The sequence below is a fragment of the Manis javanica genome, chromosome 11 (genome assembly GCF_040802235.1).
Source record: "Manis javanica isolate MJ-LG chromosome 11, MJ_LKY, whole genome shotgun sequence".
Classification (NCBI taxonomy): Eukaryota; Metazoa; Chordata; class Mammalia; order Pholidota; family Manidae; genus Manis; species Manis javanica.
The window spans coordinates 12,410,771-12,435,068 of record NC_133166.1 but is presented as its reverse complement, the minus strand read 5'-3'; the positions used below and the strand labels follow the sequence as shown (position 1 = coordinate 12,435,068).

At 37.2% G+C, this 24,298-nt stretch overlaps 1 protein-coding gene across 17 annotated transcripts in view; it reads right to left on the bottom strand.

Annotated features, from left to right (window-relative positions):
- The window catches only part of DLG2 (discs large MAGUK scaffold protein 2), a 1,871,010-nt gene that overhangs the window by 417,933 nt on the left and 1,428,779 nt on the right, over positions 1–24,298 (bottom strand). For all 17 annotated transcript variants that reach the window (XM_073215942.1, XM_037010570.2, XM_037010571.2 and 14 more), the window contains 2 exons: positions 15,452–15,596; positions 13,016–13,154 (listed from right to left, as the gene is read on the bottom strand). In XM_073215942.1, the coding sequence (XP_073072043.1) occupies positions 13,016–13,154; positions 15,452–15,596 (284 nt within the window). The remainder of the gene's footprint in view (positions 1–13,015; positions 13,155–15,451; positions 15,597–24,298) is intronic.

Here is a 24,298-nt window from a genome sequence, read left to right as displayed (position 1 = left end):
TCACCTCCCTGGAGATTTGTGATACAGGAGGGAATGCAGAATTTTTCCAAAGTAACTGTCTTCCAGGTTTTTGTTCTTCAAAAGTCTGAACTCCTAAAGGATTGATGTTCAGGGAGGACTTTTAGAAGACAGGCAGGCAAGACAGAGGCCTATTAGCAGAAGAAATTTGATTTAAAGTAAATAAAGTAACATGGGACTTAAAAAATGTGTATGTTTATGGAATAAAACATCACTGAATGAACTCTGTGTTTGGTAACTCTTGCTAAGGAACATTGCTCTTTGCACATTACCACCTGTACTGTCCGGGATTTAGGGTCAGCCATTGTTTTTATGACAATTTACCCTATGGGAAAATTGCCTGGCCATGTTTTCTTCTAATTTGCTCTGTTTTGCTTTAATTTTCTTTTGGTAATTGATTGTTCTGAAGTTAAAGACAAAATGAATTTAAGCCAGTGCTGCCCAAACCTTTCTATACATCAGAAACACCCATAAGGGTTTATGTTTTGTTTTTAGTACTAGTGTCTGAGCTCTACTCTTGGACACCCATATTTGGCAGATCTGGGATGGGACTCAGGCCTGTGTTTATAAAGGTTTCACAGATGATTGATGAGCTGTTGGGGTTTGGAACTTTTTGAGTTCCATACTTGCTCTTTTGGAGAAAGGTCTGATGAATTAGTCACCTTTTTGAACTACATTATCTCTTTCAGTTCTATAGAATGTAAGTATTGCCCTAGAATTTTTTGATTTGATAATATTAGCTGATAAATATGAATATCTGTACAGTGTAAATATTAAATTCTTTTTTTAGGGGAAGACAAGAAACACTACTTTTCATGATTTCACCAGTGACTTTATTATTTTGCCAATAATATATCACATTAAATTTTGTAAGCAGAATTTCACTAAGTATTTCTGTCTAAGCTAGAAGACAGTGGTTCAGGGCAAGATCCTTCTCTGCTTTGGTCAGGGAGGCCACATCCACACGATGAGTTCTACACCCAGTGGCCGTCCTAGAGAGCTCCTCTCAGTTCTCATGATTTTAAATTCAGCAGAACCTTGTTAGACTTACATTCAGCATTGTACAGATTTGGACAATACTGTATGTGGAATTTCATCCAACCATACATGGCCCAATCTAATACTATACAGTGGAACTATGGAATTAATGCTACCCCTGGGAAGTAGAAAGAATCATTAAAGGTGTTGGTATTAAATGCTTGATTTCTGTGCTCAAATCATCAAGGTATGTCAAAGTAAACACTGCATTTGTTTGGAAAGTTTCATGATGCCTTCATAGTAAATCTGAATACATAGGAGGTATATACCTAGGTTTACTTATCATCCTAGAATTTTTAATTTTAGAGTTTTAAATAAAAAATCAGTTTAATGTGGACTTCTATTTTTATATGACTGATAGTTCGGCTTGATTTTGAATACATTCTTTTTAATTGGGATTAATACATATTTTTAAAAGAGATTCAAATATAGAGAAAATATCACTAAATCAACATGAAGTCTGGAAATCTACCCTTTAAGGCTAATGTAAACACAGTGTAAATCTGTATCTTCTTAGGCTGGCTGGAAGCATATCTCCCCCTTATTCTCTCCCTCATCTTATTGCCCCTTTTCCAAACAGCTCTGCTATCAGCACAAATGCAGCAAATCCTATTATCACCATGGTGACCTGGGCTAGATGTCAAGGATAATAATAATAATAATAATAACAAGAAGCTCACCCGAATACAGACTATTTTGTGCTAGGCTTTGTTCAAAGTGTTTTATAAAGGCTGCTTCATTTAATCCTGGTCATACTCCATGGTACAGGCATTCCTGGGGAACAGGTGCAGAGAGGTTACATAACAAATCCAAGGTCAAATATTTAGTTAAGTGGAGAGGCCAGAGTTACTCTGACTCCCACATCTGAGCTGCCAACCAGAATGCTACCCACTACTTGGTGCTGGGTTCTGGATTAGTCACTTACTTTCTACTTGCAGGAGAAATCATGGAATCTTTAACATCTCAGATTCTCAGTCTGTTAAATAGGTGTAAAAACATTTCTCTGCCCATTTTGTATGATGTTCTAGGAACCAAATAAAAAATAGAAAAGTATTTGTGTAGTACTACACAGCTATGAGGGTTTACTAATACTACTATAAACTCAGTGTAAGGCCTCACGTAATTGGCTTTGAAATTGCTGGCGATCACATTTCAGCTGTTTCATTCTACCTTTATCTCCTGTCTCAAGATCATAAAAGAAACTTTGGAAAAAGATTATAGGAAAAAAATACCCCATAAAGTAAAACATTGGACTCCAGTGAATCAGTTGACAGCATTTCCATCAGAAAATGATCTACGTGAGAAAGGACTCATGTTATTCTCCCTTCAAGGTCCATCTAATTTAAAAATATCTAGGATGAGGGCTGATACTTAAATGTTTACAGAGAGACACATACACTCACAGGGGCTGCTAAGTTCTTTCAGTGAGGATTTCAAATGTTCATTAAGACAACCATATGTGGTCTGCCGTTCTAGCTAGAATGACAGGCATTAAGGACAGAACCCCTGCCTGGAGCTGAACCATCCAGGAAGCCTCACTTCTCCCTGAGAAAAGCTGATTGCCTCCCTTGAATAGGTTGGAAGAGTTGCTGGAAGGAGACAATGATATAAAACTTTTGTTCTACCTTTAAGGGACAAAAAATAACCCCAAAGACTAACCTGAAGCACATAGAAAATTCTAGAAATCTTAAAACTAATAATGCTAGCCATGTGCTTCAGCAGGAAGAGCCAGACTTTGGAGTTAGTTTGAATCCTGATACTGTCATATGCCAGCTGCATGACCTTTAAAAGTATAGTCAAAGATATGGATTCTCAAACCAGACTGACTGTGTTTAGATCCCAGCTTTGCAAATTACTAGATCCCTACTGTCTATCAGCATCTCACTTTGTTGCCTAGAGACATTGCACATTTGACATTTCCAAAAACTAATTTTTGTCCACAGCTTGCCCTTCTAAAGTCTTCCCTTCTTAGTAATATTTCCACTCTGTAGCTGCTTAGGCCATAAACTTGGGGTCAGCCCTCTGTACTTTAAAGATATTGCTCATTTGTCTTCCGGCTTGCATTAGTTCTGACATAAAATCTATTTTTATTATGTTCTGCTCTTCATAATGTCTTCAGGCTTGGTTGAGACTTCTAGACCGATAGAATTATAATTTTCATCAAATGATAAAAAATAAAATTGACTATTTGGTATTCCACAGTCTGTTTTTTTTTTCTTTCTGGTTCCACAAGTCACTAGGATGTTTTTTTTAAAATTCCATTTACTTTTTGTGTTTCATTTGGATAGGTTCTATTGCTATGCCTTAAAGTTAAAAGTTCTTTCTTCTGCAGTATGTATTGTGATACAAATTTTCACTTCAGATACTGCTTTTTCATCACTCAATGTTTAATACAGGTTTATTTTTCATGTCTTCCATTTCTGTCCTCATTCACATTTCTTCCCCTACTTTTTTGAGAGATTGACCACATTTATAATAGCCTTTCTAATCTGCTTATCTGCTAGTTGTATCATCTCTGGGTCTGGGTGTATTTCTATTGATTATGTTTTCTCTTGATTATAGCTCCTATTTTCCTATGGAAGGGCAGGATGGGGATCAACATCAAGAGTGTGTTTTTGGAAATGTTAAATATGCAATGTCTAGAAGACAACCAAGTAAGATGTGCACTAGGTAGTGGGACCTAGGCATTTATCTTAAATATATAATCAAGAGATAGGATCAGAAAGCTTGTATAAACATTATCTGTAATAAGACCACCCCCCTAGAAACAACCTAAATGTCCAGAAGTAGTAAAGTGGTTAAGTAAATTATGGTTCTGCAGTATTATACAGTTACTAAAAATATATTTTTGAAGACTGCTTAAAGATGGGAAAAAGCTCAAAATATAATAATAAATTTTTTTAAAATCCCACTGTACATAGCATGGTCCAAATTTATAAACAAATACACAAACAGAAAAAAATCTCAAAGGAAATACATCAAACATCAATAATGATTATCTGTCTGTGGTGAGATAGTAATTTTATTAGTTTTTCTTTCTATTTTTGACCATGCTATGTACAGTGGGATTTTAAAAAAATTTATTATTATATTTTGAGCTTTTACAACTTTTCCACAAATATATACTACTCTTAAATTAGGGAAAATATTAAAATAAGACAGAACTTACTGGAAACAATTAAAAAGGGGTATAAGATAGTAAAAGGAGCAAGAAATAGATATGGAGACTGAAAAGGATGTCTGGGGAAAATATGAAGGCAATATTTTATAAATGTTTTTTACTCAGATATAGCTTGCTTTATTATCTAGAGTAATTAAATTACTTGAAGAAAAAGTGAATGATGCAACCCAAAATTTATGAAATTTGTAAGTCTATAATGTATAACACATAAGTCTGTGGAATGCAGTAATTGGATCCCACAGTTTTCTTTGATTTTGTGAAGGCAATCATTAATATTAATATGGTAACCTCACTGACAGCAGCTAATGATAGAGATGACAGGAAGTCACTCAGGGATCACAATGCTGTCATGGGTAATTTTCTAAGTTTATACCCACATATGGACAATTAGTTGTCTTCTGTCTTGCATTACTTGAATGACCTATCGATGTGAAAATAAACTTCTAGAGGAAGAGGCAATGTCTATTGGCCTTGAGTCATAATATACACCCTGCTATCAGATAAGGGCCAGAAATATCATACAGATAAGGGCCAGAAATAAGCTGCACACTGTGCTGGTTAGAGTAGTTAACTTGCAATGCAAGGGATGGGGCCAATTAACTTAGAAGGGCCCTATAAGTTGATTGCTTCTATAGTGGTCCCTCCAAAATTCCCCATTGCCCATCACTTATCCTTTTGTGCGTCAACCAGCCCTGAAGGCCAAGGATGAACTCATTTTATCAAACTGCCAGGCAGCATTCACTAAATAACTTTTACATCTATAACAACAATAGTATAGATGTGCAGCAACCATCTTCCATAAAATTATAAGGCCTAGCATTGTGTGTTTATGCCTGACTAATGTACTAGGTACATAGGAAATGATAAATATCTATAAACCATAGTCTTAAAATTCTCATGACTGTTTCATTTTTTTCTAATATTATATTCATTTCCCTGACAGCAAACAGAAGCTTAACATGTTTTCCAATACATATTTGGATATCTTCCTTTAATTAAGATTCATTACCTCCCCCCATTAGCATAGCCACTCTGTTTCTAATAGGATAGCTCCACCAATCATGCCTCACGGTTTATGTAAGTAAACCTAAAGGGTTATGTGGCACCACCATCAATAAAGAGAAAACTTCCCTGAGGCTTTACTTATGGTCTATCCTCCACCTGTCTGATGAGTTTTGTGCCATTCGCTCCTTGCTGTTATTCCGCTTTGCTTCAAAACACATTATAGTACCAAGCTCCACATTGGAGAAATCAGGACTGCAGCACAGAAAACAGATAATGCAGAGACATTGCTGATGAGTCTTTGATTTGGTTAAGTTCTATAATGAACTTTATCAAGGCTGTGAAGAGTCTGATGCCATGTTTTATACATGTTTAAGGGAAAAGCTTCATGGTATTTGTTGTTGAGAACTACTGTGAATAAAAAAGGGCAAAGTCAAGAAATCATCCAGAGGATAATTGTATTTAGCCACAGAGGACAGATTGACAGACTGGTTTTTATCATATTTGGTTCTGCTGAGTCCTCTATTAGATTTGCAATGCAGGTGGTACTAGACATTCATTGTACTCGTAAAAATAAAGATGCTTAATAAAGCAGTCAGACTATATGATTTTCTGCAATAAAGTGTTTGCATGTGCTCTGCAAGAGAAGTTGAAAACATGTATGTGGACTATGTGGGAGCAGCTGTGTAATACTGTTGGCTACATTTTCATTCCTTAGAGGATGTGTACCAAAATAAAAAAATGACTTTCTTTGTGGAGTAGTTTATCTTAAATCCTTGCTTTAAGTAGTACTAATAATATCTAACAATTTCTGAGGGCTGTTTTCCAAGCACTTTCTTTGTACTGACTCAGTTTCTAGTCACAGTAAGCCTATCAAGTGGAAAGTATTATTCTGCAAATTTTATAATGAGAAAACTGAGGCAAAGGATGGTTACATAACCTACTCCAGGTCAAACAGCCAGGAAGTGGTTCTATCCTACTCCATGAGGACAGAGACTAAAGGTGAGCAGGGTGGCCCCAGGGCCCATGGACTAATCGCTCTGGGACACAGATCTTGATTCTAAAGGAGGGTCAGGTGTCTGCGTAAAATATAACAAGTTCTTTTCTACTATACTTGGGCAAAGGCATGTAAAAAGATTTCTTTCATGTCTTAGAAGAATAAACTCCCAGCTCACCCACAAACGGGTTTAGGTCATTAAACATAAGTTAAAAAGAGGAGAGGCTAGAACATGTCCAGACTTTACTCTGAGGCCAGGCAGTCTCTGCCTTTGATAGCCTGTCTGTAATGGAGACTGGAAACCTTAAGTCATTATTAAAGGGCTGTTACCATAACACAGCATTAATAACTGGCAAGTTTGTGTAGTTTGGCTCAGCGCTTCTCAAACTTGGGTACGCACAGGCATCTCGGTTCATGGAATTTGCAGGGACTGAGTAGTCACAGAAAAAAACCTTTTTGGTGTATCAGCGTTACCCTAAGATTTTAGATGAAAATAATTTCATTTGTAATAAAAATGTTTTTTCATTAAAGCAAACAAGGATATTTACTCAAGCTTTTACAAGAAAATACAAGATTTTCTATGTTTTATGCTTGGACAGAAAGCTTCATTTTCTACACTGGATCCCGAGGAGAAAAGGTATAGACTTCAAGACCAGGTGGTAGAAACATTTGAGAATCATTGGTTTAGTCTCTACCCAGTTTGATCTACAAAGTTAAAGACCAATGGAAAAAAAAGAAAGAACAGTGGCAAACACTTTTGCTTTCCTGAAAGATAACTACAGAGGAGACTACAGCGTAGAAATGATCAGTAGTAAGTTAGCCGTACAAAAGCAGGCCGCTCCTCCTGTTGAACATTGAGCATTGAATCTAGCCCTAAAATACAGCTCAGTTTCCTCCATCTTCTCCTCCAGCCACCATCAGCTCTCCCCTCATCTCTTCAAAAGTCCCTCTACACCTTCATGCAGCAGTCAGAGAGCTTTTTAAAAAAATGTAACTCATATAATTTCATTTTCCTTGTTAGTCTACTCTTGAACAGATTCTCAATGCAGTCAAAATTAAACCTATACTTACTCATCATTACTCACAAAGTCCTATGTCACCTGGCCCCTGACTCCTGCTCCAATTTGATTTTTTGCCATGTTCCCAGTAGGTCATCTCTTTCAGGCCAGGCTGGACTTCCTCATGTTTCTGGAACACACTAAACTCATTGCTGCCTCAGGGACTTTGGCTTTGCTGTTCCCTTGTCCTGGAATGTTCTTTCTCTGATCCTTATATCACCATGTTTTCTTTCTATTCAGGTCTCAGCTCATACATTAGCTCTTCAGAGAGGTGTTCCCTGATCATCTTATTTAATATTGTTCTCTTCCCCAATTACTGTCTTCATTTTTCTATTTTTTTCTTTATAGTGCCTATCACTACCTGAACCTAACTCCTTTATCTCTTAACCAATACACTAGAAGGTAAACTCCACGAGGACAGGAACCTTGTCTGGTTTGTTCACAATTATAACTTTGTTGCTAAAACTTTGCTTGACACATGGTAGAAACAATATTCATTGAATGAGTAAACAAATGGAAGAAAGAAAAAAGAGGACTGGAATACATTTTAGGTATTATATCCAGTAAATGAGTGTTCTATAATTTGGGGAGAAGAGAATGGAGGCAGTCTGTAATCTGATGGACTCACACCTTCTTAGTAAATAAGGGAATATCAGAGTCACAATTTGAAGTCAACCTTGAAAGATTCTTGAGATAAGAAATCTTTCTTGAGACTTTAGAGTATGCTTTTTGAGCAACCAAACTATGTGAGGGAACATTATGCAGAGCCAGTCAGAAAGACCCCTGGGTATACTAATATCAGGGCCAGGTGGACTTGGTTCTATCACACAGCTATACCTTAGGTCTCTGGCTTCTATGTCATTTATCACATTTGTAACTTGGGAAATGAAGTCCCCTCATCTTGAACAAGCAGTTTTACTTTGCATTCCCAAGTTTTTGGGTTTCATTTTAGTACTGATGATTTGTTTATATACTGAGAATATTTGGCTGGACGGTGAGGGTATGTGGGTTGCACCTGTTCTGGGTGACCAGGAAAATTTGGCCCAGTAGAGGCACAATCCAGGTTGTAGGTCACATATAAAGTAGGCACTGCTCCCAGGTGGTTTTGGTTGACGATTAACTTTTCCTAATTATCATCCTCTTACTCCACCAAAAGAAAAAAGTGACCACCAGCTTAGAGAAACAGCAAAAGCAATGGTGTTTGAAGACATAGATTCTACATCTGATTTTACTACTTGTAAGTTGCAGGACTTAGGGAAAGACAAGTGATTCCTGGCTTTGTGTTCCTTTTACCCACCAGATAGAGGAAGAGTAGACCCTGCCTTCATTTACGGCCCTTCTAATTCTGAGAGTCTGTAATTCCTTTAGCCAAAAAACCATCTCAGCCTCATTGTAATAGCTTTGTTTTCCAAAAAAATCTGAAACCACACATCTACATTACAATGAATACTGATTTCTAGGGGACTCAATTGGGCTTTCTACCAAGAGAATTTTATCCAAGGTCTTGGATTGTGCTTTCTCTAATTCAATGGGAGAACAAAATTTCCCAGTTTACTCAGGTATACATTTCCTTAATAGTAAGAAAGATTTTTAAAAAAATTCCAGCTAAGTCACTGTAGCATTTATGAAATCAAAATTCCTTAAAAAATTCATTCTATATCTTCCCAAGAGAAGTTAATATGATTCAGGAAAATAGAAAAATATTTCTTGCAACAGATAGAATAAGATACTATGAGCATATGGAATAAAGGCTTCCAATTTGATATGATTTTATAAGTTGTTGCAAGTTTCTATTTCACAGAAATATTTGCTTGCCCATCAGCTCAAGTCTCATCATTGGAGATTCATTACCCTGATTTACTGTATTAGGAATATACAAAGTGGGCCTCAAATATAAGCTATTATAACACCTTAGGATAATAGTAAATTTCTACCACCCTATAAAGATGACAACTTTTATACATACTGTCACATTAAATTTCACAATTCCATAAGGGAATTAGAAGACCCTTCACCCAAAATGCCTAGATGGGAAATTCAAGACTCACAGAGACTAAATGGCTTGTTCAGGGTCATCTAGGTAGTAAGTGGTAGGGGCCAGGACTAAAAATCAGTCTCCTGATACAAGCCTTTATCCAACACTTCCCCATGGAAAGAGACTGCATGACATGGGGGGTGGGGGGGTGGGGATGTGGCTTTGGGGGACAGACAGATCTGAATTCAAAATTTGCTTCTGCTACTCACTTGCTGTATATGACACAGTTACTTAAACTCTGAACATTTTTATGATTTATAAAAATCAAGAATATCATATAATTAGCATAAGGGCAATGTTATACATATTAAAAGACTTGGCATAATGGTACATAGTAGTGATCTTTTCATTTTTACCACTATATATATTTTTAATCTTACAGCTACAGATGAAAGCAAGGAATATAAAGGTAATTTAAAGGTAGGTTCCATTTTCCTTTATGAGTGGTATATTTCAAACTGTAATAGTTGCTTTCATTTTATTCAATTCCACATTTTTCCATGAAGCTGCATATGCTCTCCCTTACCACGAATGCCCTTACTGATCTCTTGACCCTCTGACCAATGCCTACAACTTTTTTCAAGCTCAAACTCTAGAAATGTCTCCTCTTTAAAACTTTCTTTGAGGCCATAGGCTTTTCCTGCAGCATTCCTGTAAAACTTGAATTCATTTATAAATATTTATGAAGCACCTCCTGTGGGGTTAGGGGACTCTGTGATGGTGGTATGACAGCACTTCACAGAATTGAACTAATTTGATTTGTTGCTGTTACTAGTTCTCACACTTTGGGATCTTCAGACCTTCTGCATTTAAAAAATGAGAATTGATATAAAGTTGTCAATTTTTCATTTTCTAAGTAAGGATCTAGTAAAATAAATAACTGTCACTTAATACCACAAAAGAAATGACATCTTGATGTCAATGCATATAACCTCAGGATTAAAAAAATAATACATTATGCTTCATGGAAAATTTAATACATGGGGTGTGCATAGTTAGGGAGAAGGCATTGGGAGATCCACTGGTTTACCTATATTTCTGTGTCAATTTCATAGTTCTTAAGGATGTTGTTTCATATTCAATTTTACACTCCTAATGCAGTGCCCACTGTCTAGTAGGACATATTCAATAAATATATATGAATTAAGCAACATATTTGCTTTTGAACTAATACCTCTGAGACCCATGGTAATTCCTACAGCACAAAGCACCTACAAGAGGACACAGCAATGATCAGAGGGTGCAGGACAGGTGCACGTGTGTGTATGAATGTGTGCGTAACACGACATAATTTACTTCACAAGTTTGCCAGGCTATAGCCATTCAGAAGATTCTATGCAGAATTATTAGTGAGCTTGTCTTGCCTGAGAATAAGGGAGGAGGTGGGTCAAGAAGCCCATGCTGAGGCATAATGCTGTAGGAAGAAGTGGACTCTCTTCCCAGGATACAATCTATTAAAAATATTCTATAGGACATCTTAAGTGGATTAAGAATTATGGTAAGTACAACTACTGCTAACAGATAATATCCATCTACTATTCATTATGCATCAGGTACTGTTATACGTTCTTTGCATGCAACATTTTGTTTAATCATTATAACAACCTGTTGAGAAAAATTTGATTACTATTCCCATTGCACAGATGAAGAAGCTGAGGCTTGCAGTGATTAAATAATTTTTCCTCAGGGTCACACAGCCAGTGATAGAAATAGGTTTCAACTCTGATCTAGTTGTCTTTAGAGCTTATAACAATTCTTGGGTATCTTTATAGTCACACAGCATTTCTATGATGAGCACAGTTTTATATGACTTAGTTTTCATTTTAAAGATAAGAAGAAAATTAAAATATTTCTCCCTAGCCAGGATTTTTAAAGTTGGAGGGGCACCATTTTTCTATTTATAAGCAAGTTCCTTAGCACCTTTGAACTTCAATTTCTACACCTATAAAATGTGATGAAAGCTCTTCTTTCTGTGTTGAAGGTAGAGTTAAATGAATTGTGTATGTAAAATAGCTAGCAAAGGACTTGGATTATGAAGAGGGTTTAATAAATTTTAATTCACTATGGGGCCTAGTAAGATAAAATGACATTTTCAAATTGAAATCACATCAAATATTAGCAACCGGATGAGAGCGAATAGATCATCACCCTGGTGAATAAAGGTGCCTATATTTACACAATTCTTTAGAGAGCCATGAGGATTATCTTTGCTCCAGCCCTCATTTTAATTAAGAGCATAGAGATTAGATGTTTCAGCATAGGAAGAAGTTTATATTTGATTTACAACACAGATGCACATTTGCAGCATCTAAACATTCCATTCCTTGTCTAAAGATGTAACAAGCTACTTCAGCAAACCTGAAATTGCAAAATAAATGGAAAATGCTTAATCATTTAAAAAGAAATAGCAAAAGAAAGAAAGACCAAAGCATGCATGGGCACTAGTGAGGAAAATTAAGCTGCAGGAAGTCTCCTCTATTTTTTTTAAAGGCTGACAAATGGCTTCATTAAACAGGCAGGATATAAAACCCAAAGGGTCTATCTCTATCATTTTTCACACACGAACGCTTCCAGAAAAAAACTGTACATATCGATATGTAATCTCATTTTGGGTAAAAGGCATTGCTCACTGAGAAAAACAAGTTGCAGAGAAACATATAAAATATAAACTTATTGTTAAAAACAATGTCAGGCCTCACTTACATCTGGAACTTCCATGAACATGGAAATGGTATGAAAGGTTCATGCCAGGATATCATGGTGGGAACCTCAAGATGTGTTGCTCTGGAGGGAGTTTAGGGGAGAGTTTTGTTTCATGACTATCTTTGCATTACTTCATCTATAAGCACATATTACTTCAGAGCAAAAGGAAAATAAAGATAAAAAAGAAAAAATTGTACAATTTCGTATTCATTCAATATTCCATTAATTAATTAATTAATTCATTATCCAATATTTACGGCATCCTTAACAGTGATGGTTAAGTGGACTAAGTTGGTCTTCTCTGTGAGCTACCAGACCTGATTTTCAGAGGCGTGCTGGCTAAATGTGGTTTTACGTCGTGGGATTAGCAATGTGTTTCTGTGCTCTGTCCTACATCCTGTCCTGTTTCCCTTTGGATATATTAAATACAAACCATTTGCAGCTAATTTTACTCCTTTTCCTTCTACCTGTTGTTATTGCACTAGCGGGAAGGTTGATTGACTGGCCAACTCCATCAGCTCGTGGGTGGCCTTTGGTGGCAAGAACATGGAATTTAGAGTCTAAAGACAAACGTTTCAGTCCTGACTCTTCCATTAACCAGACATGTAATATTGATATGCCACTACCTTCTTTTTGAACCTCAGCACCATCTTTTCTCTTCAAATAATAATACCTATCTTATGTATGGCTAAAGCTCAGATGGGATAACATATCAAAAGTCTTAACACACGGCAAAGTGATAGATAAGTGTATATGACTCTTTCTCCACAGAGAATCTGTGATTTTGCTTTCCAAAAAGAGGGCAATGACACATGTTCACAAGTATTTATGGGTGATTTTCTACTATGGCTAAAAAACAGTAAATCTGAACGGTACTCAGAAGCTTTCAATGGCCTCAAAAGCAACGGCTGACATTTGAGACAGATGCAATGTCTTCCTGGTGAGGAGCGTGCAAACCCCGTTACCCGCCCAGAACATCTGACCTGGTGTAATCGTCTTCAACAAGCATGTGCTTGGGAACTGGTGAGTACCGTCCTGGAGAGATGGGCGGCAGGGAGGTTTTGTATTCTAAAGTGCCACTCGTGCCAGAGAGTAGATGGTTTTCCATCGGTGGAGAATAAGCTAAGGGGTGAACCAAAGAGAAGAGAAACCTGTTACGTGGGTGATTCCACGTGCTACACTATAGTTCTGTTAAAAAGAGAGAGGCTTTGCTATACACCAAGGATTCTCTTGTCCTCCAAGAGCGGGGCGTTGCTGTTTGTTTGTATTTAATATGCACAAGCACACGGTGACCTTTAGAATTGGAAAGATGTAACAACATTTATATCTGTACCCCCAGTTAGCATAATTGGGTGAAGAGAAGAACTGGAGGAGAGACCTAGGACATACATTTTCAGAACAATGATTAATTTTCTATTGAAAAAAATGTTAGCTTTCTAATTGCAGAGCTCACATTCCTTTCACATAATTAGTACCCAATTATCAAAGCAGAAGGCTCCTAAGATCAAGTTCTTGTATAAGATTTTAATCGCCAAATAAGCTGTATTCCCATTCCAGAAAGACCAAGAACTCTGGCCTTTCTTTTCTATTCCTCCACACTAATTCATTTCTCTTTTGGGTGACTAACCCCCCACCCCCTGGACTGGGTCTTCTTTCCTCCTCTCTTTCCTGAAATCAGTTTTATACATTGAGAAATCCAGTTCTGAACATGCTGTTCCCTTGATTAAATGTTCTGTTTTTGCTACTGTGTTGAATATAAAAACCCTTTTTTTCATTATTACAAGATGATCCATTTCAGTATCTGCCTTACACATATCCTGTTCTTCAAACAAAGCCTGTTTTTCCCCATATCTGTACTTTTGTGCCACTGTCAACTACCTACAATTTCTGTCTCCTATCACACCCCTGATATTGAAAACTCACCCATTCTTTAAGTTATAATTCAAATGCCCACCTTTATACAAAGATGTTTCTGATCTTCCAATGACTGGTGTTATTCCTTTCTTTTTAGTGCCCAGAGAACATTTGTTTTTACCTCCCCCAGGCATACACATCCCTCTTTTTTTTTTTTTTGCCAAATATTGCTGCTATTTACATATCTGTATTAGCCTGCCTTCCAGTGAAGGCCATGATCGTATCTCCTTTGCATCCCACTAATTACCTTACATGATGTCTCGCACATACTGAAGTTAGTCAATGCATGTTTCTTGAATTGAATAGCATGTTTTGTTTCCTCTCTTTCCTCTCTTTGATATTGACCTTATATGCCCTTCCAGAAGTAGCTCACAAAGTCTCAAGGCTGATTTTTCTAAATTCACCCAGTTTGAAACACTTTGAAACTTAAAACTATTTCATATCCTAAGATAAGACTGATCTCAGCTTACTGCATGCTTTAAAAAAAAAATCTTTTGGGGGCAAGTTATTTTAGACTCATCATTAAGGAAAGCCAGAGGTAATGTAATGGGCAGGTAACAAAATTATTCAACCTTTAAATTTCCCTCAAGAGAAACATTTAAAACCTAAGAGAGGTTAAACAACTTGCTGAAGACCACAGTACTAATTAATGGCAGGTCCTGAAGACATTCTTAGTCCCTAATCTCACAACCGGTTTCTCAAAATTTCAGAATGAGCAAGCTTACTGTTGTCAATAAAGCTGTCCTTTAAACTCACATCAAAAAAATGAATGGCTACTAAATCTAGACCCCAAAAACAGAACCTTCGATAAGGTTCTTGGCTGACGTAATCCGAAGAGGAGAAAACACGGGGTTTATTTGGCAGTGGACTTTGTAAAGGACCCAACACGGTGCCTCATAATTAGTTGCCGCCCTAGAAGCCCCCAAACCCCAAGCCACCTCAATGGCCATAGTGATGGTGATTTTTCTCTGACTTCTGTCCCCAATATAACAAATTCAGGTAAAGGTAAGGTCTATGATGATGGTGACTGAGGATCATAATTTCACTATTCACATCCAAGATCCTCTTCCCGAGCAAGAATGGTGCTATCTCTATTCTATTTTGCCATTCTCTCTTTCCTACTCTGCTATCGCAGAGGTTTGAACTAGGAATACCGAATATCATGGTGTCATCATCATAAAGAGTTTTCAGGCTATAGAAGCTTGAAAAACAGCCTTTAAAAACATGGTATTCCTATTTTATTATAATCGTGGCTCCCAACATACATCAGTAAGCCTTTCCATATGGTGGGTGTGCCAGCTCAGCAGGGTGTTCCACCTTCAAAACACTCGGTAAGGGTAAGGCTTTGTAAGGCAATGAGGACTTGAAGCACAGCATTCCTCTGCAGTTTTCCCGCGGGCTAAACAAGATGGAAAGTGCAAGCTGAGGACTTTGCCAAGTTTCTCAGAATTCCCGCTTTGCAAACCTGGCACGCTGTGAGAGGTGACGCTGAGCATGGTACTTACAGTGAGTAATGTCAGGAGGCCCATAAGGGTCAGTCATATAAATGGTGGTGGGTTTGCCAACTTTTAGATAAACTACATCTGATGTGTTCTTCAGTATTGCTACTGCCTCTTCATGTGTTACTTCTTCTAAACTGTAGTTGTTTACCTGAAAGGAGGAAAAAAATCAATATCAGAGGCAAATCTATGCAGGTGAAGAGAAATATTCAGGCAAGTAGAAATAGAGAATTATGACCCCATTTAAAGATCAAATTGCAATACTTATGGTCCAGTGTCTGTATCATACTTTGATAGACAGGTACATTATGATAATACCCAAAGCAGATAAGGCATAGTCGTCAATGATAAAAAACAAAGTTGTGTCTGCCTTCTTTTATGAGGAAGCAGTACATTATAATGAAAATCAGAATACTATTTATGGAAAAAGAAAAGGAGGGGTCAAATGTTTTTGTTATTACTATAGTTTCTGTGATTACAAAAGTAATATACATTCATTGAAAAATATTTAAAAACAACAGAAGAAAATAAAAATCATCTATAATCTCCCTATTTGGATCTATTTCTTTAAACAATTGTGACCATAGTATATAAATTGTTTTGGAAACTGATTTTTTTTCAGGTTTTTGTATCATATTGCTAATTTGCCTTTTTTTAATTGAAATATCATTGATATACCATCTTATATTGGTTTCAAATATACAACGCAGTGGTTGAACAGTTCCCATATTATTAAATCCTCACCCCCTCTAGTGCAGTTACTATCTTTTAATCTAGAAAGCTGTTACAGAATGATTGGCTCAATTCCCCATGTTGTACTACTGTCCCTGTGAGCCACTTATATTGTGATTGTGAATTATTGTGCCCCTTTATCCCCTTCACCCTGACCCCCAGCTGCCCCAACCCCTCCCTCTTGGTAACCACTAGTCACTTCTCAGCGTCTTTGAGTTCACTGCTGCTATTTTGTGTAACGTGATTTTTAAATCTAGAGTTGCCATTTGCACATGTCACGCATGTACTTCAACAACATGGCTTCAACATACAGAGCGCTGTGTTGCACGGCTATAACAACAATGTAATCTCTTACTGAAGTTTGTTTAGTTTGCTTCCAATGGTTTTCTACTATAAATAATGTTGCAGAAAACCTTTGTCTATATTTGTGCACAACTTTGATGATTTCTTCAGGATAAATTATACAAGTGGAACTGTTAGACCATCTGTATGAATATTATAAGGCTTCTGATACCGACTCCCAAAGTGTCCTCTGGACACATGGACCAGTTTACTCTTATACTACAGCCACACAAGGGCCCCCATTTTCCTACATCTTCATCAAACTTGGCTTTTCTTACTTTAAAAATTGTTCCCATAGCAATGTCATTTAAACATGTACCTTTTCTAAGGAAATAGTGTTAATGTCAGTTAGCAGTTAGCAAAGCCCAAAACAGGACTTTGCAGGTGAGCAAGTTCAAGGGTACCCTGTTGCCATTGGCTTTAACTGCAAGTCCTCTTCCTTACCAGACAGAAAAGCCTGTGCTCTATTTACGATTCCTACTACCTGGCATGACGGCGGCATGACAGGGGGGTGTCTGCAACACTTCTCTTAAATGGTTACAGAATATTCAGGAGGCATTTTAAATACTCAAGTTATTTTTTTTATTTTTATTTTTTTTGAGAGGGCATCTCTCATATTTATTGGTATTTATTGATCAAGTGGTTGTTAACAACAATAAAATTCTGTATAGGGGACTCAATGCACAATCATTAATCAACCCCAAGCCTAATTCTCAACAGTCTCCAATCTTCTGAAGCATAACGAACACGTTCTTACATGGTGAACAAGTTCTTACATAGTGAGTAAGTTCTGACATGGTGACCAGTACCAGGGCATTCATCACAGAAACTTTCAGTTTTGATCACACATCATGAACTATAAACAATCAGGTCAGATATGATTATTTGTTTGATTTTTATACTTGATTTATATGTGAATCCCACATTTCTCCCTTATTATTATTATTATTTTTAAATAAAATGCTGAAGTGGTAGGTAGATGCAAGATAAAGGTAGAAAACGTAATTTAGTGCTGTAAGAGGGCAAATGTAGATGATCAGGTGTGTGCCTATAGACGAAGTATTAATCCAAGCTAGACAAGGGCAACAAAGCATCCACGGATGCAGAAGATTTCTCTCAAAACAGAGGGGGTGAGGTTCTAAGCCTCACCTCTGTTGATCCCCAATTTCTCACCTAATGGCCCCCCTGTGACTGTACCTGTCTTAACACCCAAGTTATTTTTGTTTGGGGTTTTTTTTTTTAATGGAGTGATTCTTTAGTTTCTGCTTAAGTGATGTAGAATTAAAATAAATGTGCCAAGAGCATTAGCTTAGATGCCTTACATATTCTCTGTGTTATCTAATTAGCAATTAAGTCATACAAAACTTTGCAGCATTACTTTTTTTCCTTTATGCTGTTGTATAGGTTTCACATGCCAGTTGATACTTAGTAGTGTAACCCACGTTAGGGACCCTGGGATTGGAGGGAGTTGAACCTGTCTGATATGTGTGAATGCTGACCGAGACCCCCTACTAAGCTTTCAGCCTCTCTTCTAGACATGTGCCAGTCTTTTAAATTCTTTTGTATTTCCAGTGTCCAGCACTATGTTCATTAAATGAGCAAATGTTTACTGCATACCTATTATGTTTAAGTTACCATTCTATGTATTAGAGCTACAGGGATAAATAAGAATTATAATCATAATCATAGCTGACTCCTTATAACCTGTATTTCACATAGGGCACTGTTCAAAATGATTTTACATATATTAACACAAACAAATCTCACAACAACCTATAAGGTAGCTAATTACCTTTATTTTACAGAGAAGGAAAGAATGTCTACAAGAGATTAAGAAACTTGCCCCAGAGTCATTGATCTAACAGTAATAGAAGCAGAACTAAGAGCCCGACAGTTTGGCTCCAGAGGCCAGGCTCTGAACCACACATCTACATTTCTTCTTCCAGACAGACAAGGTCCTGGCTTCACTGAGACTCACATTCTAATAGGATCTAGTTGTTTTTGAACTAAATGGTTAGAAGTGGGGGACAGTGAGAATGAAGAGGGGCTGCAGGTATGGTAAGCAGTTGTTGATGGCAGCCCTTAGTAGTAAACACTGATGTAAGAATAACAATAGCAATATCAATCAGTTAACATTTATTTAACAGCTACATGCCATATACTTGGGGAGTACTATGTGCATACTTTGTCGTAACTGGTCCTGGGTATAGCTCTATGAGGTAGACATTAATCATGAGGCCTATTTCACAGATGAGTAAAACATTTAAAGAGGTTAGTTTGCAACAAAGAGACCCCACAACCTCCAAGTGGCAGAGTCATCAGCTAGATCACAGCCCGTGGGAGAAGATGGAAATGGGACTGCCCTTGAGTGTCGCTTCACTGAAACCTAGGACTCACATTATCTATTTGTTTCTCCCTTTATGAGGACAGAGTCTCATTTCGAATTTACATATAGAAGTAACGTAAGTTCAAAAATGTTGTGAAACCCGGAGTAATCATTACACTTCTTGCTTAATCTAGTGGCGATATACACATGACAGTGTCATCCTCATACAGTGATGTGGTCAGAAAATAAAAAAAGGAAAATAGAAAGTGGCTTGATAGATCTGTCTCTCCAAAACATTCTTACACATTGATGAATCACTTGTTTTAGGGCAGTTCCACTTGCATGTAAATAATGCATATTCACCAATAATGCACATATATAATGATTTAAGGTGCATATGGAAGTGGGCGTTCTCTCAAAAAATGATGGTCTAAGGTGACTCAGAACACTGTGACCCCAGAAACACCCATAGTGAAAAAACAGAAAAGGAATTTGTAGGTATAACACAGAGGGGACAACAAGACATTGGATAAAGACCCTCGAGGCTAGAAACAAACTGGATCAGATTCTCAGTGGCACAAACGCTCTGTTTCTGACAAGGCTCCTTGTCTTTCTCCCCAGGGCACAGGAAGCACAGCTCATTCAATTACCAGTGAACAACGAGAGATGTGGTCAGTGCTTATTATATTGTGTTTTTGCCATTTTTAAGGTGGGCAATGGAACAAACTAGAAAATGTCACCTTTAAGTGCATTTTCTGAGAATGACTTTGTTAACTGACTCTCAGACCTCCGGGAAAATCGTTAGCCCAGAGAACAGAAGCTGAGGAAAAGAAGGAGGGAAGGGCTGGGGAAAGAGGAGATGGTAGTTTAAAATAGTAGTGGTTCAGCTGGTATTTATTTGATGACTACAAAGTGTTGGACGATTTACACAGATTTTAGTCATGGAACAGGTGGCCCGATACGGGCCACAGAAGGCAGTGACGAAGAGCACATGGTTTTGGGTCATGCAGACCAAGCTTTCAGTCTCCGTGCTGGCCTTTCCAGGCCGTGTGACCTTGGGAAACTTAATTGTCTCAGCCTCACCTTTGACATCTGTGAAACAGGGATGATTAACTACCACTGCCTCAAAGATTCCTGAATTAAATGCGTTGACCCATGGAAGGTGACAGGTACATTAAAATACTTATTAATATTAGTTCTTACTATTACTATTGTTAGCATCCTTTGCTTTTCCCAGGAAACAGGGATTCTTGGTGAAAATTTTCGCTGAGCATTTTCCTGTCAACATCTGTGAACTGATGAGTTTAATTAGGGTACTGTTGATGAGGCTTCTGTGTGGTCTTTTTCAAAATTCAGAATAGTACAGGATCTGGACCAAAAAGTGTTCTTTTGTGCTGAAGTCTTCAAAATGTTTTTCACGAAAGTGGGTTTATTTGGGTTAATTATGTGTGTGCATCATCCTATGAACTCTCAAGATAAAGGGCCTACAGCTGGAGCCGATTGTACACAGAGAAAAGGGACATTATACTGATTGGCTAGTTGCTCTTGTCATTGTTTCTCATTGTCTTTTTTCTTTTTTTTTTCATCAAGTATCTGCCTATAATGGTGAGCACTGAGCAACTGGCCTGGTTTCAGGAAAAAAAAAAATGTGCATTTGAATGAAGTGTTTCTGTGGGGTGCGCTACACAGAGGGGGGCATATGTGCAGCCATGTGTTTGCAATAGGACAGAGGACGAAGGGCAAGCGAGAGAGGTTGGAGGTGAGACGACTCATTCTCTCCGATAGAAGAGGGGCATTGAACTGGAGGACGATGCAAACAAAGGAGGGCAAACCAGCCAGAGAAAGAGGTGCTAAGAGACTTACAAGAAAGGAAGATGGCAAGTGTTATGGAAACTCAGATGAGTGTAAGCAAGTGTATACGTGATGGTATAAATGTGGGAGGTGTGGGGGCACGAGAGGGTGGTAATAAGGAGGAATGGGCAATGGACGGATGGTGAGATAGTGACCTTTCCACATGCATTTAAGGATACCAATGCAGTGGGGCAAACTAGGAGGTGTTTAGGGGCAGAAATTGTTACCTAAGACAGTGCAAAGAGATGTGAGATTCTAGAAACTTGTAAAACATCACAAACTCCAAGTTAACATTTTAAAAAGAAGATGAAGTCATTGATCACTTGATTGTAACAGATTATAAAGGGGACAAATCTGACATAGTCATGCCAAGGATACAAAAATAAACATGCATTAACCAAAGACTAAAATCACTGCAGGACATTGAAATGAATGGTTATGATAAATGTGTTTTTTAAAATACTATGAATATGTAGGAAATGTTAATGATGGTTATCTCCTGATAATAAATATTTTATTTTTCATCTTATCAGCAATAAGCCAGCATGAATTATGATTAGAACCAAGTTAGTGCTGCTGTTTAGATGAACAAGAACAAAAACCTTACGTAAGGAAGAACAGAAACCAAGTGCAATGGCCTCATTATGGGGCCCACAGCAAGATCTCCTGGGTGATGGGAAATTGGAATGGGAAGGAAGTTAATTTCTCATGCTCAGTGAATTGACTTAAATGCATTAGAAATAGTAGTCATATTTTAAAACATGGCTGTTTCTAGAAATGAAGGCAACTTGGTATAATGAGAGTAATTTTGAATGTAGAATAAAATCTCGTTTCAATTCCAAGTTGCATGAAGTTTGGACAGTTAACATATTTGCTGAGCCTTCATTTTCTTATATATATATCAATGCAGGTAATGCTAATATATTTGTTGATTTAGTTATATGTATATATATATATAAGAAAGGAGTGACACCATGAAGCTGGAAAGATGCTTTTCAGGACACTGATAAGACTCATATAAAGCAGTACACAAAGAATAGTCAAACATTATAATTAGACGTATCTCTTTTACTAATCCTGCTGCTGGAAATAGTTCCTTCCTGTTCAGGTCTCTTTCTGTGAAAATGATCATCCCCTACCTCGTTTAACACTCATTCCTGCAATCCCTCTTCCTACCTCAAAGACTGACCTCATGGGCAATGATTAGATCATTTTCATTTTTGTATCCTCCAGGTGACATACTATAAATAATAGGCACGTAATCAAGGTCGAAAAAATAATCTAAATAAGTTAAAAATAACAATGGGGCACACAAAAGGAAGAGTGATCACAACCCCCTACTTCATAGAAAGCATGAGACGTTTGTGTTAAGTTTCTATTTTACATTCGTGTTAAGTAAAGGAGGAAGTGCACATATTTACTGGCCGCTCACTCTGTGTGAGGTATGGGCTATAAGATGAAAGGCTGCTATAGAATGGAAGTACCGGGTCACACCAGCTTATAAGGGATACAGTTGAAGCTCCAACAATGTGAATTCTTCCTCCTCCATTAATAATTGCCTTTCTTAACCTTTTATTCCATATATAGAGAAAGCAAGCGATAGCTATGTTTTGACTGACTCCAGTTACCTCTATTGCAGTGGTCACCAGAATGGGCAGTATGATAGAAACTGCAGGGTGATTCACAGGGTACAGGGAGAAATAATTGCAATTCTATTAATATTTATCACATTGATCTTCATCTTTTTACTTTTTGCTTATGTTTTAAAATGTGCATAATGTATTAGTATAGTGATATATATATATATATATATGCAATTTAAAATAGAGAAATATACATATGTTAGAGGTAGCTTTTTGTGTTTTACGATGGGGTGCACTATTAAAATAATTTTAAGAAACCCTCCCTGTAGTAGGCACCAATATATGATAACTATAGAGCAAGTTCTACAAACAGGGTCACTATACTGAACATAAGCAAAAGAAATTTGAAAAAAACAGTATAATGGAAGGTTTTAACCCTTAAATAAAATATGTCATTGTTATTGCATTGCATTGTAATTTTATTACATTGGAAAAAAATCAGAAGGGAGTTCCAGAAGTAATTATCCAGATTTGTTTTTCTGGTAGTTCAGAAGATACTTGAACTGCAGGGTCAGAGCTTGAAGGGTGAACTATTTCTACATGCCTGTCAGCCATTGCAGGAGACTGCTAAATGATGCCATACCAGCTTGGGAGAATGAGCATCATTACTAGAGTCACTCTCAGGAGAAGCACTGGAGCGCTAGCAGAGCAGGTTAGGATGTGATTCGGTTGAGTTTGGACTATGGTTCTTAACTTGGCTGCACATGTGAATTGTTTGGAAACCTTAATTAAAAAAAAAAAAGATATGAAGCATGCATGCTTCCTACCCCAGAGATTCTGATTTTACTATTCAGGGTTGATTGAAGCCTGCGCATCCATAGTGACTAAAGACTAATGTGATATTCAAATGTGGAACCAGGACTAAGAGCTAGAGGGGATGAGTAAAATGGTGAAAGGAGTGTGGCTTTAGGACATTGATGTCTAGGTTTGAATGTAATCTCACAATTTATTACTTATGTAATATTGGAAATCTTTTTGCTATTTCTGAGTTATAACTTTCTCTTCAAGATAATAAGAAAATAATAATGACTGCCTTACCCCTCTCTCAAGTGTTGGAGTCAGGACTATGGGGGGTGTTGTAGATGAAAGATCTTTTTAAGGTGGAAGCAGTGTGTTGGTGGTAGGAAAGCCTTTCTTACCACCTGCAGAGAAAAAACCACTTTTTTCACTGCAGATGTAGGGAGACTTCCTGAATTGTTGAATTGTGGTGATTCAGAGTTATAGCTTCTGGTTCTTACCTAAAGTTCATCTAACCAGTAAAGCGCTTTAAAATCCTGTTCATTATTCAGATAATTTCTACATATTTGCATTGTCTTACAGATGATTTTCTTATTAATATTTGGATAAAAAATAATAAACTCGGCAGTTTTGTAATCTACCAAAAATAATTTAGGTCCTCACAACTAATATTCAGAAAATTGTATTGTTCCACTAACATTCTGTAAGTCTATTTAATGTCCTTGCCATAGGACATTAATATTGGAATAAAAACAAGAGATGCTCAAACATAGCATATCCCAAAGTGTATTTCACTAAACCCTAGTTCTAGGTGTTTTATAAGCAGTACTTAAGAAAGGAGTTCCACAAGAAAATATATTTGAAAATGATAGTATTAATCAAAGTTCAATTAGTTCCTTGACTGTAGGACTGCACAGGCTCTTTAATATGCTAAGCGTTTGTGGAGAATCTCCAAGAGAGATGAATACAGGTTGCAGAACTTCCTAAATTTATTTGAACACAGTAATGAGACTAGTATTTTAAAACACACATGGGAAACACTGATCTCAGGCAGTGCTGCCATGGCATAGAGGTCCAAACAGAAGACAAAGTGTGTATTACTTGTTCAGTGTCAGGGAATGTCAGTGCTAGCTGCCTGGGACTTGAACACAGTTATCCTGTCTTTGAGCGCTTCATGTTCCCTTTGTACTTCAATGACACCATTACCTTCCTCTGGTCTAC